Source organism: Diplotaxodon limnothrissa, linkage group LG13 (assembly GCF_057381915.1).
Source record: "Diplotaxodon limnothrissa isolate DT_005_m linkage group LG13, D_limnothrissa_male_GT1.1, whole genome shotgun sequence".
Classification (NCBI taxonomy): domain Eukaryota; kingdom Metazoa; phylum Chordata; class Actinopteri; order Cichliformes; family Cichlidae; genus Diplotaxodon; species Diplotaxodon limnothrissa.
This window is the reverse complement of record NC_140608.1, coordinates 13,916,437-13,929,656: the sequence shown is the minus strand read 5'-3', so window position 1 is coordinate 13,929,656 and position 13,220 is coordinate 13,916,437. Positions and strand designations below refer to the sequence as shown.

The 13,220-nt window shown below is 41.1% G+C and overlaps 2 protein-coding genes across 2 annotated transcripts; one reads left to right on the top strand and one right to left on the bottom strand.

Moving 5' to 3' along the window:
• The first annotated feature begins 1,014 nt into the window (after positions 1-1,014).
• Positions 1,015-3,539, top strand: st3gal7 (ST3 beta-galactoside alpha-2,3-sialyltransferase 7). The gene is made up of 8 exons (XM_085369280.1): positions 1,015-1,132; positions 1,359-1,524; positions 1,631-1,757; positions 1,846-2,183; positions 2,286-2,472; positions 2,612-2,752; positions 2,928-3,080; positions 3,169-3,539. The coding sequence occupies exons 2-8, from the start codon at positions 1,376-1,378 to the stop codon at positions 3,253-3,255; spliced, it is 1,182 nt and encodes a 393-aa protein (XP_085225406.1). The 5' UTR covers positions 1,015-1,132; positions 1,359-1,375; the 3' UTR covers positions 3,256-3,539.
• Positions 3,540-3,953: 414 nt separating this feature from the next.
• hps1 (HPS1 biogenesis of lysosomal organelles complex 3 subunit 1) lies at positions 3,954-11,392 on the bottom strand. Its single transcript, XM_085369279.1, has 18 exons — positions 11,269-11,392; positions 9,357-9,548; positions 9,119-9,250; positions 8,552-8,694; positions 8,365-8,473; positions 8,090-8,250; positions 7,832-7,934; positions 7,657-7,741; positions 7,416-7,471; positions 7,167-7,334; positions 6,725-6,895; positions 6,445-6,521; positions 6,219-6,356; positions 6,006-6,071; positions 5,659-5,803; positions 4,500-4,613; positions 4,315-4,397; positions 3,954-4,240 (listed from the first exon to the last, which is right to left on the bottom strand). The coding sequence occupies exons 2-18, from the start codon at positions 9,471-9,473 to the stop codon at positions 4,078-4,080; spliced, it is 2,031 nt and encodes a 676-aa protein (XP_085225405.1). The 5' UTR covers positions 9,474-9,548; positions 11,269-11,392; the 3' UTR covers positions 3,954-4,077.
• Between the last annotated feature and the right edge of the window lie 1,828 nt (positions 11,393-13,220).

The window sequence follows — 13,220 nt, the reverse complement described above, 5'->3', positions numbered from 1 at the left end:
CCCTGGGGTAAAATATGCAAAAATGCAATAATAATATAGTAATATCGAACAACTAAATGTTCAATAATCTAAAATATAATAGAATAAAACTGTCAGATCATACAGCTTATAGAGAAGTGCTGTTGGGCACAGTGGCTTGATGGCTTCAGTGACTTCAGTGACTTCATGGTGGGACATTGTGTTACTCCGACAAACAGGTGTGTGTGTACTTTGCCGTGTACTTGCCAGACCTACATTCTCGCTCACTCTCTTCCTCTGTCATGCCCACACACACACAAACACACAACCCCCCAACACACACACACACACACACACACACACACACACACACACACACACACACACACACACACACACACACACACACACAAAGAAAAAGACCCTTTAGGCATGTCCTACACAGAGGGTATATTCACTGCATAAGCTCCTGGGTTTACTCCCTCCTGTAGCTGCCACAGTATGCCCTTCTCTTTTACTTCAATATTCCTTTCATAAACATGCTGGTTTGAGGGATTATGCTATTTATAAAGGTTTGATCACTGTCAAGTGATATCTCGATTGGTCACTCAGTCTGTTATTTTGTTTGGTTAATTTTGATAAACTGCATCCAGAATTGCAGGTAGGACCAGTGTGCACTGGGGGAGGGTCTTTAGTTGTTTTCACCTGAGAGAGTCAGGCAGCCGATAGATAAATCAGCAAAGGGCATGGATTTTGTAAATCAACTGCCTTTGTCTGCATACAGTACATGACACAGGGCTGTTTGATAACGGGTTGTGCGGCAGCTACACAAACACTTCTCCTTTTTAGTGCTTAAAACCTTTTAGGTGTACTTCAGTGTTGTATTTACCATGTCTGACACTTCCCCCCTTTCACGTGATGTGTTTGTGCAGATTTTAATTGTATAGACACACACACTCACTTGGTCCCACTCAGTCAGAAATGTTTGCAAATGAGTGACATGTTAATGTTTAACTCTGAAGGAAGTGACAGAGTTCAGACAGATAGGAAGCAGCAGCAGCCATTTTAGCAGAACATAACAATAGATGTTGTTATGTTCTTCTCCTCTCCTCTCACCCATGGAGCTCAGGCAAGGACACAGTTAACAATCAGCTTGTCTTTTATCATCCTGGCTGTGAGTACCGTTGCTTATATTACCCAAATTGATGTTGATCTTGGCTTTTTACTGTGTAAAAACCATTTTAAAAGAGTGTAAGCTCACATTTTTCAGTTAAATTTACTCTAATGTCTATAATTACAGAGGTTTGTATCTGCCATAGAAAGAGTTTAGTTCATGACGTTGCTGTTATAAAGTGGAGATTATGTTCACTGCCGTGAGTTCAGCACTGTGTGTGTTTCAGGTGAAAGTACGAGCACCATGGTAACGCTGAATCGCTTGAGTGTAGCAGACCTGGACGACAGCTCTCAGCAGCTGCCTGAGGCCGCAGAAGCGGCAACCCCAAGACCAGCCTTTCACAGGAAGAAAGTGGTCCCAAAGACTGACTCCAGAGATGTTTTTCTCAACAGGTGCAGCACATCTGTAGTACTGCATTTCCTTTGTGGGATATTATCTGTGCTATTTATAACTAACACTATATTTTATTGCATTAAAAAAAAACAATCTGCTGTAAAGAGAGGAGAACCTTTTCTTTAGCCTGATGCTGCTGATCGGATGTTATTTGGCTATTCTGATTCCTGCTTATCTCCCCGCGGACAAGGTGGCAGCTATCAAAGACGACTATCAACAACCCAAAGATATGGTACAGATGCATCTTTGTACATCTTGGCAAGTATTTGAGATGGTTTCTTTCCCTTTCTTTTAGCTTAAATGTTTTTCCCTCTGTTCAGGCCGTACTAAATCGGTCAGCCTCTCTGCTGGCAGGACCTTGTCTGCCTCGCTGGTGTCTAAACCACCTCAAGCACCTGTCTTGTCCTGTTGGCCTCCAAGACATCCCCGTGTTTGTACAGCAGGAGAGGCGTGAGCCATGGAGTCTGTCTCCTCCTCTTGGGTTTCAGGGCATCGAACAGCATCTCGCTGTAGCGCTCGCCACTCTGCCTCAACCTGGCCTGCCTCCATCATTGAAGAGAGAAGGCAGCTGCACGCGATGCGTGGTGGTGGGTAGTGGAGGGATTCTTCATGGGAGCCATCTTGGATCACATATAGATCAGTATGACATCATTATCAGGTATGCATTCCTGTGTCAAGTGGACACCAAAGACAGACTGTGGCGCCTATTTTTAAACTGTTGTGATGGTCGTCATCTCACAGGCTCCATCTGTGTTACCAGGCTGAATAATGCTCCGGTGCATGGCTTTGAGAGAGATGTTGGTTCGAGGACAACCATCCGCCTGACGTACCCAGAGGGAGCACCTCACTCCTCAAACGAGTACAGAAAGACTAGCATATTTGCTGTGGTGGTCTTTAAGAGCCTCGATTTAGACTGGCTTACTTCTGTGATCACCAAACAACCTCTGGTAAGGCCACATCACAAGATCCTCCACTGCACACGGAAAGGGCATATTGCACACACAAGCATCACAGAAAGTCATGTAGCAATGGCACTATACTATACATATACACCCTATATCTCCTTTTATTTTTATTTTTCAATAGAGCTTCTGGTCCAAAATGTGGTTCTGGAAGGAAGTTGTGGATCATATCCCCCTGACACCAGAGAGCTTCAAGATCGTCCACCCAGAGATTATTCACAAGATGGGCCAAGTTATAGAGAAATATGAACTGAACCAGAGAAATGTGAGTTTCTATGAATGAATAATCTGTGGACATTAATGACTGTGCAAATAACAAAATTACTTTCACTTAAAATCATAAACTCACAGCCGTTAGGAGGGCTTTTGCTATTATGCTGAAACGGGACTGAACTTATGTTGCAAACTACGTCACAGGTCGTTTTTTTTTCCTCCCCAAGAACATATTGCCAACAATTGGTGCCACTGGAGTGGTGATGGCTTTGCAGATGTGCGACCAGGTGAGCCTGGCTGGGTTTGGGTATGACATGCAGCACCCCGAGGCCAGGCTTCATTATTATGAGGCCATACGCATGGACACAATGAAGTCTCAAGTAAGTTTAGCTTAATGATCAAAGCAGTGGCAAGGAGGCGTCTGAGCTTCATGCTTCGACTCATTTTTCTCCCTATGATTATATCCAGGTGGTGCATGATGTAACTGCTGAAAAACTCTTCTTGAAGGACCTGGTGGCTGCAGGAGTAGTGACTGACCTAACAGGAGGGGTATGAGTCAAAGATTGGTGATATACAGAACTGAAGAACCCTACACACTGCAGACTGATTCTAAAATGCTCACAGCATCATGTGGTTAACTGATTGCTGAGCACATTTAACTTCAAGTGACGGTAGAGGCTAATTTTTCTCATTACAATTCAATGAACATGTTAAATCACTGGATCCTGTTCTGTAATTGTGATAGGAGAAGCTAAATTGTGCTACCACACAGAAACGTGATGGTCTGGGTTCACACTGTACTATTTCAACTGAGTTTACAACAATTTAATAAACATAAAACATAAGAATGTGAGACTACTGATTGTTTTTTCTCAAAAATTATTTCTCGTTTATTAAGACAGACAAACCATAATTACTATTACTATGTTTCCTTCATACATCTTATTACGCTGCCATTAGTAAAGGCAAAAAAAAGGGACAATAGCTGCATTTCTTAAAAACAAACCAAAAAACAAACCAAAAATCAGCCACAAATTTTAAAAAGAAAAAAAAATCTCAGTAAAATGATACAAATATTTAGATTAATAATAAATAAGAAATAAGTCAAATACATATTTTTAAGAACATATTAAAATACCCAAAAATTAGGAAGTGGAACATGCTTCATAAAAGACGAGGTGTGTACAGCGCACAGTGGGGTTTGATTTATCTAATCAGAAATCAAAGTGCTTTCAATAAATAATTTTGGGTCTTAGGATTTTAAACACAATACAAAAATACACTGACAATGAAACAGATGCAGAACACAACATGTAAAATAAGAGTTGTTTTTTTTGTTCTTGGCTACTCTGACCCACTGTGAGAGTGTGGGTCTGTCTACAGCAGTGGGTTGCGTGAGGGCTCCCATAATTTGCTTGCCAGCTGCCTGCAGTGCTGGAGGATGATCTCAGTGGGGATGACTCCCAGGTGAACTGTTAGGAGCTCGTAGCATTTCACTGTCTCGCCCGGGTGATTCTTACTATAGTACCGCAGCAGCTTCCTGCAACATGCATCGCTTTGTTTAGTCAGGAGAACGAATTAAAGAAAATATTTCTATCACACCAGGCTGGTTACCTGTAGTAATTCTGAGCAAGCATCCCGATAGGGGCGGAGTCATCGGGCATGATGGGTATGTCTTTTGCCTCCAACTTGAAGCCCTGATTGAAGAGGTATACAAATTGAATTATAGGCTTTTTTGCTGTTTCAGGCTGTTAAATTTGTTTTTATGGATAACAGAACAAAGTACAGCAGTGACTTACAGTTTCATTTTCAAACCAGAGAAAGTAGCAGAAGTAGAAATCTCCATCACGTAATGTTAGAGTGGAGTAACCCTTCTGAAGATAGTGCCGTGTTGTGCTGACCAGGCTCCACATCTTCAGTATGGATTAGAAAAAAGAAATGACAAAAATATGCATACTGTGATTATCCACACGCTGTCTTATGCACAGCCCAATGTACGATGAACATGAGGCTACAGACAGCTGGCCTAATTTATCACAACACTAGGAAAGAGTCGACACATAAACTCACCACCACACATGAAACAAAACTATCTGTACATGTTTGACTTCCAAGAAGTCAGACTTTGTCGTTTTTTGAGTAATAGGTCTCCAGGCTTTCTGAAGGTCTTTCAAAGCTTTTCTTTGATATTGCCTGCCTTTTCACCAATTTTCAGTCCAGTCCTTGCACCTGACCATTTGCAGAGTGATATAAAAAAGGCACCTACCACAAAAGAAGAATTAATGTTGTGTCTAGACGTAACAGAAAACTTAGCAAAAGGCTTACTTCAAATTCCTTACTACCTTTGGCACTTTGTTACTAGCAGCCTGTTCCACAAACACACAGTTTGCTGACATTTCTTTAGTTGAGTCTAGGAAAAATGCCAAAGATGACATAGCTTGAGAGACATAAAATTGTATTTTTGAACCAACAATGTGATTCCCAAAAAGCTATTAGCTGAAAACTTGTCATATCCTTAAAAATGTAACTGAAAACTGAACAAGTGAAGGCCAAAAAAGAAATGGCAGGCCTAAAACCCAGCAGATGAACAGAAAATGGAAAACATTCCTGCAAAGACCTGACACAGCAACTGAGAAATGCATCTGACCATTAGGTCTACTGTTCATTGAAGAGAGAAATTGACTGAAGTAGGGCAACAGATCTTATCGAGTGAGAAATTCAAATTTGACATTTTTTGTTCAAATAATCATCAATATGTACAGAGATGAGACGAGTAGAACAGTCGAGTGTCTACAGTTAGCTACAGCTACTCTATTTCCATCTATGTTTGGACACATTCCAATAAATCAATTTACCCATTTCCCATTTCCCCAGCAAAATAGAAAGAAATGACGAGGGGGCTATTGACTTCTATACTTTACCCCAAAACAAATAAGATGTAGTTCTAGTTTTAGTGACCTTGTTTTTGATATACTGAGCCACTGGTCCCTTCCCCAGCTCAGACGTGGTCCGCTCTGTGATGCTGAGTGATGGCGCTATCATTTGTCCGCTTGATCGGTCCACACAGATAAAGTGGACGAGGCCTGGGAAATCCTCCAGGTAAGTGAGATTAATCAGTTAAGATTAATACGCTCAGCATAACAATGGGTTTGTTTTTTGGGTTTTTTAAGTGTATGTATGTTGTTAAAAACCATAAAAATACAAAATATTCTTTTACAAATATTACAAATTCTTCTTTGTAGAAAACAATTGCAGAGAAATTAGACAAAACAGGACATCACAGAGTTGCTGCACTGAGAGGATATGAGACCATGGTGATGTTCCTCTTGCTTTTCACTAACAGGAAGTCCTTCCAGTCCATCAGCTGCTCCCTTAGAGAGTGAGACAAAGATAGGAAGACAAAGAGGATACAGACAAAATAATGAAGGACGAGGTTGCACAGTGTCAAAATAAAAAAATGAAGTCAAGTTGGCAAGCCTAAAATATAACAACGAAAATAGTAGCTGACAGACACTCACTGCACCATGGTCTGGGCCCGCTCTCGCAGGCCAGGGGAGAGATGACGAGGAGTGTCGTCTGGTCCAGAGTCAGACAGAAAACACTGTCGGTATATGCCACACAGTTGGGTCTTCATGTTCTTGCACCACAGGATAAGACTGCAACATAAACAGACATTTAAAGCCTCACAGGGTCATCAAACTGTCTTGCTGTCATTTGGCCAGCAGAGGGCAGTAAGAGACTTACTCTCTGCTGAACCCAGGCCCTCCTCTGGAGAAGGCCCGGTTTTTGAATTCGGTCCAGACATTTTGCAACTGTGAGGACTGGTTAGAAGAAGAAAAGACAAAAAAAGAAGAAAAAGATTTGATTGGATCATGTGCAAACATTCTGTGTTTCTGTGATAACAAATGAGGATTAAAGTCAGTTTTTTGACTTGGGTGTTTGTGGCAAAGGCAGACGAGTGCTGAGGAAGTGTAGAAGAATACAGCCACTCAACGCAAAAGCACAACAACACACAAAAACAAACCTGTATCCCATTCAGTGCCAGGGTTTTAAGGAATTTATCCAGCTTGCTGCGCACTTCATGCATAGGCTGGCCTCTTGTGGAACCTCCTTGGCCTTCATTTAAGCGCTTCTCCAGTTTGGCAAAGGCTTCCCAAAATGTATACACAGACATGGCTACTCCACTGTGTGGAAACTGACACAGATGACACAGATAAATATGAAAAAAAATGAACTGTTTAAACAACTGAGCAAAAATATATTTAGATGCTGTGAACACTTCATGGCACAGAGGTTAAATAGATGTATCTCCAAATAAGTCAAAAAGACTCCCCCTACTGGCCACAAACAACAATATGTCTGTGCGCACATACTGTAAACAAGCAAATTACTGCACATATAGACTGTACGCGACTTCATATGGAGTCACTAATACACACATTGTTTGCTTGTTGGTATTCACAAACCTTAGTTAGCAGAACTAGTGTGATGCCAGGCCACAGTTTGAGACAGTACATGGAGTGAGGCATCATGGGATAGAGGCCATCTTTTTGCGAGACCTCTAAGAAGACTTTGTGAGGGGTTGCTGGATCAGGTGGATAAACTTCTAGAGTACTCAAGCTGTCCTCTGCCATCTGAATACAGTGTGTTTCACATTGTGTCAGGGTAACACACAAACAGAAAGCTGTTTACTTTGTTTACAAATGTATTCTCACCTGGATGTCTGGGTCTACAAACTCAAACACAGGAGTGCTTCCCCTCACTGGCTTTTCTGGTGATGTGAAAAATAAAGAAACAAATGACAAAGAACATGCTCTGCACACTTAACATGACTTAATCTGGTCACAGATACAGTTTGAGAAGTAGGAATCTGCATTTTGTATCTACTCGGTTTTATCCTTGTCTGTTAAAATCTGTTTGATGATCTGAACACAAAAGCTCTACTCAACAACCCACCTGAACTGCTTGAGTCTTTGTCTGTAGGTGAGGGCTCTGGGGTGTAAAAACTTTCATGGCCAGAACCAGATGTACTATCAATATCCTTCAGGCAAAGTGCACAGAAAGAGAGAATAAACACTCAGTAACAACATGCTTTGTCGGTGCTGTTTGAGAGGCTGTCACCACTTTGTACCTCTGGACTTGGGTCATCCACATCCACGTTGCTAGGATACATATTCTGTGCCATGATGATGAGCGCCAGGAGGTCTGAGGTGCTGAGTATACTTGCATTGCGACTAGAAAGAAATAGATGGTTGTAGCCATTACCATGTTGAATTGTAAAAAGTAAAAAAGGTAGGTATATGAGTATATGAACTGTAAGTACAGGTGATATACGAGGAAGGGTGTAAGCTATAAAAATAATGTGACAGGTTTATAGAAACATCTGTACCTGGAGTAGAAAGCGAGCAGTTTGGTGTGAACCAGGATGAAGGCATGCAGCACCTCCTCTCCTCCTCTCTCTACGCTGCTGTTGATCTGCTGAACCAAACGGCGCTCCAGGAATTCGATGCACTGCTCACACAGTGTGGGGTGGATCAGCCTCTCCACCGCCTAACAGAGTGATGATGGTGATTTTTGAATAAGATTTTAAAGAGATTTTTTTTTTTTTTAAAAAGAAAGAAAAAGTCTATTTTCTAATCTGTACTAAGTGAGAAAGAACCACACCTCCACTAAGAAGCTCTGATCACTCTCTCGGAGGTGGCTGTAGGTCTCCAGCAGACTCTGGAGATGCTTCCACAGTCTCAGCCTTTGCTCCGTGTCCCGGGCGCGCAGTCTGGTGACGAGCAACATATGCTCATACTAAACCTCATGCTGTATTAAAAGCCAATGATAAACAGACAAAATGTCTTACTCTTTCCTGAGGAGGTTCCCACTGAGGGTCACCATGCCAAACAAAACTTCAATCATCTTATTCATCACGTAGATTTTCCTCCTTAGATCCTCCTCCTTTTCCTCGCCGTCTCCATTCACAGCAATGTACAGGCACTCATCAAACTGTAGACACAAAATACCCTAATAAATGTGGTTTTGCCCCAAGCGAATGAATGAGCTGGAAAATAAAGTGAAGGCGGTTGTCTTCTGCTCTTTGATTTCTCTAAGCGATAAAGGGTTTACACAAGAAAGAGCTAAAAGGCTGCTGACGCTGAGTGGACCTGAAACATGTCAAGTGCTTGGACTCGATAACTGCATCATGCGCGGCAGGAGGATAAAGCCTTAACAAGACTCACATGATAAAACATGCTGCTTCACAGAGACAAAGGCCTGCATTTAGGTGCTGTTGCTGAAGCCTGATTGCTTTACAGATCAGAAATCTTCAAACAAGGTCAAGAGAAATTAGAGTCATAGCACAATTTTTAGATAACTTAGGAACTTGTGCAGGGGGATGAAGACAGTTTTTTCTGTGTATGGCAGGTGCTACCTGGTGTAGTACGTAGATGTGGTTGTTTTCTGTCGTGAAAGATGTGTAGCTGTCAGCCTCTGTCACCATGGTGCTGAAGGAGATGATGATGGGAGCAAACAGAGTGCTGATGCTGTCCTCAAAGGCCGGAAACTGGGAGAGAAAAAAAGCAAACGATCAACTCATTTTAACACGTACAGGAAACAAGTTCAAAAGCACATGCAGAGTGTCTGCTGAATACAGCTTTCTTCAACTTTACCTCGTGGCCTTCCTCTTGAGACGCTCCATACTGTTTCTGGATATTCTGCTGAAATTCCAAGTCAGTCCAGTAGAAGAGCATTTCAGCACTCTCACTTGCTATCAGCAAGCACTTCATCTGGACTACAGATGCGTTCCTGTCCTTTTTTAATGCGGTGTCCTATTTTACTCCAACTTCTCCACACGCATTAGGCTGTAAAAAAAAAAAAATGTTAAAAGTACTGAGGTGAAAGACATAAAACAGAGTCCGGGGAGGAATTTTGTGAAGCACAAAGGACTGACTTGATACTATTCACACAGCTAAGGCATGCCCAAAAGGAAGATGTTAAAATCTTGAAACACGATTAAACAGTCCTCAGATTTCCATTTTATTGTTCCAGCATTTAGAGCACAAGTTTGAAAAATCTAAAAAAAGAAAAAAAAAGAAAAAGAAAGATCACATCATTTTTTCATAAGTATTGATCTGAAAGCATGTCTGTGTAAGCATGCATTTATATTTGATTAGCTTACAGAAGCAGTTCTCAGTTTGCAGGACTGGCCTCCTGATGGGGCTTAAAGCCACTGCAGGTAGGTGTGGACAACCAGGTGGCAAGAATATAGAGCAGAATGAATGATATATTCTTATATTGTTGATGACTGTAATAGAAAATGTTGGAGAACTAGTGACTTATGAAAAGGTTGCCAAATAGACCCTGACTGATATATTGGTGGGGCCGATATTAGCCATTAGCAAGTATATCGATGTCGGCATTGTAATACCCGAAACACCCTTCAACCATGGTGCGTTTCCCATTACAGAAAACTTGATCAGGTAGTAGCATGTGTGTGAATAAAGAAGGCATTGTCAATGCAAAAGCCATCATCAAGTGAAAAATCTTAGTTAATGGAGCTTCAATACCACAATTCAATGTGGAAATAGTTAAATAAAGAGCAAAGCCTCCGTTTTAACACAGAGGAATATGAAGCTAGTCAGTCTGGGTCATGACGCTTATTTTGAAAAACAGGACTGTTTCATGGGGCTGAAAAAAAATCCACCCATATATCAGATTTTTAAATAAACAAATATTGCTATTTGTATCGACCTAAAAATCCTATATTATTAGGAAATAGGGATACTTGTTTAAAAAAAATCATTATAGATTATAGGTACAGAAATTAATGACACTTGTATCTCTGTAGCATCTTTGGTATAAAGATCACGACTAGCTCAGTGACACTGAGTCATTGTAACAGTATTATTATTGTGAATACATTTGCCACAGGAGTAACCGAAAGCAAGGAAATAAGCCTTCTCCTAGGCTCTGTTGCTTCCTGGCCTAAAGTAGGTAGACTCTGATAGTATATTAATGACGATATTCAGGCTCAGAGGCAGGAAAAAAGTAAGATCGGGAGCATAAATACCAAAATGTCCACCCTTGTTCACAAAGGTCCTTCTCCTCAACAAAAGATTTAAATAATGTTTGTAATTGTGGTGAGAGCAACACAGTGAGTGTACAGATGGGGTAACGACAGCTTTGAAACAGAAAGGATCCTTAGGGGCTCAGATCTTTGAAACATAACAAACAATCTTTTCTTCTCTTTCTTTTTATGTTTTGGCTGGTTTTTGTACATCTAACGCATATTTAATTAATATCTCATGATAGCCAGTTGGGCAAAAGTTGTGAGAAAGGCAGAAAAATCTGATTTGCAAATCTTTTGCAAACCCATAGACTAAAAACGTGCAGTCAGAAACACCTGATGTAACCATGAGCAGCTTCTCTTTTTTCATGGAGCTCCGATCCGTGCATTCACATCCCGTGTTTTACTAAAAGCCTTCCCTCTTTTACAAAACTTTTAACTTCCTCCATACACAGTCTGCTGATCCACAAACGTAGTGACCAAAGTTACAACTCGTATCACCGCAAATCACTCACACTTTTCTGCGCCGGATAACTCCAGCATCCCAGTCCAGTGTCTCCGTTGTCCTATCAATCAGCCCTCCTCAGTTTTCCGGGCCGTTTGGGGACGTTTTCATAGCGGGTTACAGTTTCAACCCAAGCTGCCTTCTTCCTTCCGCGCTGCAGCGCGACACCAGCGTTCAGTCATGTGACTTCAGGCAGGAAGTTTGCTGGTGTGAAAAGAGCTGGAGCTGTCAAACTATCGAGGAGAAGCGCTCGTCAGACTGCTGCTGTTAAGGAGCTCGTGTTAAGTGGAAGCTCCTCGAAGTGGATTACCCCTCGGGGAGCCCGATGATCAGTGAGGCAGGAAAAAGTCATGTGCTGGTGCATAAAGTGGCCCACATGACTAGGAGAGCTATGCTGTATAATAGCTGGTATTTGTGGCATGCAGCTGCATGATTGAGACTGAGATTAGAAGCGTACTCGTGCCCGCTTTCTTGGTTTGACATTTAGTGCAAATCTGTTTGCCTGTTGTAGTAAAGCTTCGGGATTTGTATGGAAGCTACTCAGAAAATGGCAAATCTTTGACGTGTACAGAGGAAAAAATATTGAAATTAATTAATTGGATGTATTATATTGTAGTGGTGGTGGTGGGGGAGTCACAGTGTTTGGCAAATGTATGAAAGTTTATTTATGTGATTAATACTGCAAAAGGCCTGGTGTTCATTCCAAGTCAGACTTTCGCATTTGGGAGCTGTTGCTGTCCACCAAATGGAATCCTAGGAGGAGTGAGTGCAAGAGAAACAGGTAGTTGTACTGCAAGATCAGAACAGTTCCACCAGAGAGCGAGTGGTGCTGAAATCAAAGATGTTTGCTACATTCAGAGGGAAAAAGAAAACACTGAGCAGCATTAAAAACCAACCCCCCCTAAAAAAAAAAAAAAACCCTAACCCGTTCTGGACACCCATGCAAGACAACATTGTTGGATGATAGCAGGATGTTTTCCATGGTAAAGAGAAAGGCTTTTACAATATCTACCCAGTTTAAGAACACTCCCCAGCTTCCCTTTCAGTTCATTCACTAGAATGTGCAAATCAGAGATCAGCCTAGAAAAGCCAGATTAGGCTTTTCATACCTAAAAAGCTATTCAACATTTCATCTGGATAGACAGATAAACGTGTACATGTACAAAGCCCTTGTAGAACCAAGTCTTGCCACTTGACAGCCATCCTGAAATATCTAAAAGCACTTATTTAGACACTTATTTTGAAGCGTTGTCACTAAAGTTTTCTTTAATTTAAGTGGTCACTTTGGTGTCACAGTTGCATGTATGAAGTCACCCATAAAAACATATTTATAAAAAAAAAAAAAATCTAAAAAGAGTGCTGTTATTGCCCAAAATGTTTTAAGACTTTTCTCCCCTCCTCCGGAAGTTAGACTTCCACCACCTTTGCTGATGATGTTTTCTCTTTAATGATGTGAAGGGGAAAGCACCTGTTAAACACACGGTGTAATAAGTGTTTATTGACAGAAAAGAGAAGCAGCCTGATAAATTCTAAACTTTGTGCTCAGATTTAGTCAAATGCAGCAGTGCGTTAGAGCACAGATCTAAAACAAACAGCGATGGCATCACACGAGTTTTTGAAGGTCAGGAAGTGGAATATTGACCATTTTAAGCTGCATTTTGCTACCTGAAGTCAAAATTAAAGCCCGGAGACCCCAGAAACAAACAACAACTTAAAAAGGCAAAGTCTCATAAAAAACATAGATTCCACAATGCACACAGTCACAAAACGTTTTTATCTAAGTAGCTTTATATTTCATATTATGTTACGAGACTTCAAAGTGTAGGGGTTTGCAACCAAAAGACCCCCAGTTCAATCCCTGGAGGAGACAGAAATAATTTTGGTGTTTTGTCAGGAAGGACAGTCAATATAAAACCTGTCACATGAAAAAATGTGGAGCTTTTTATTTAATATTATATTAAT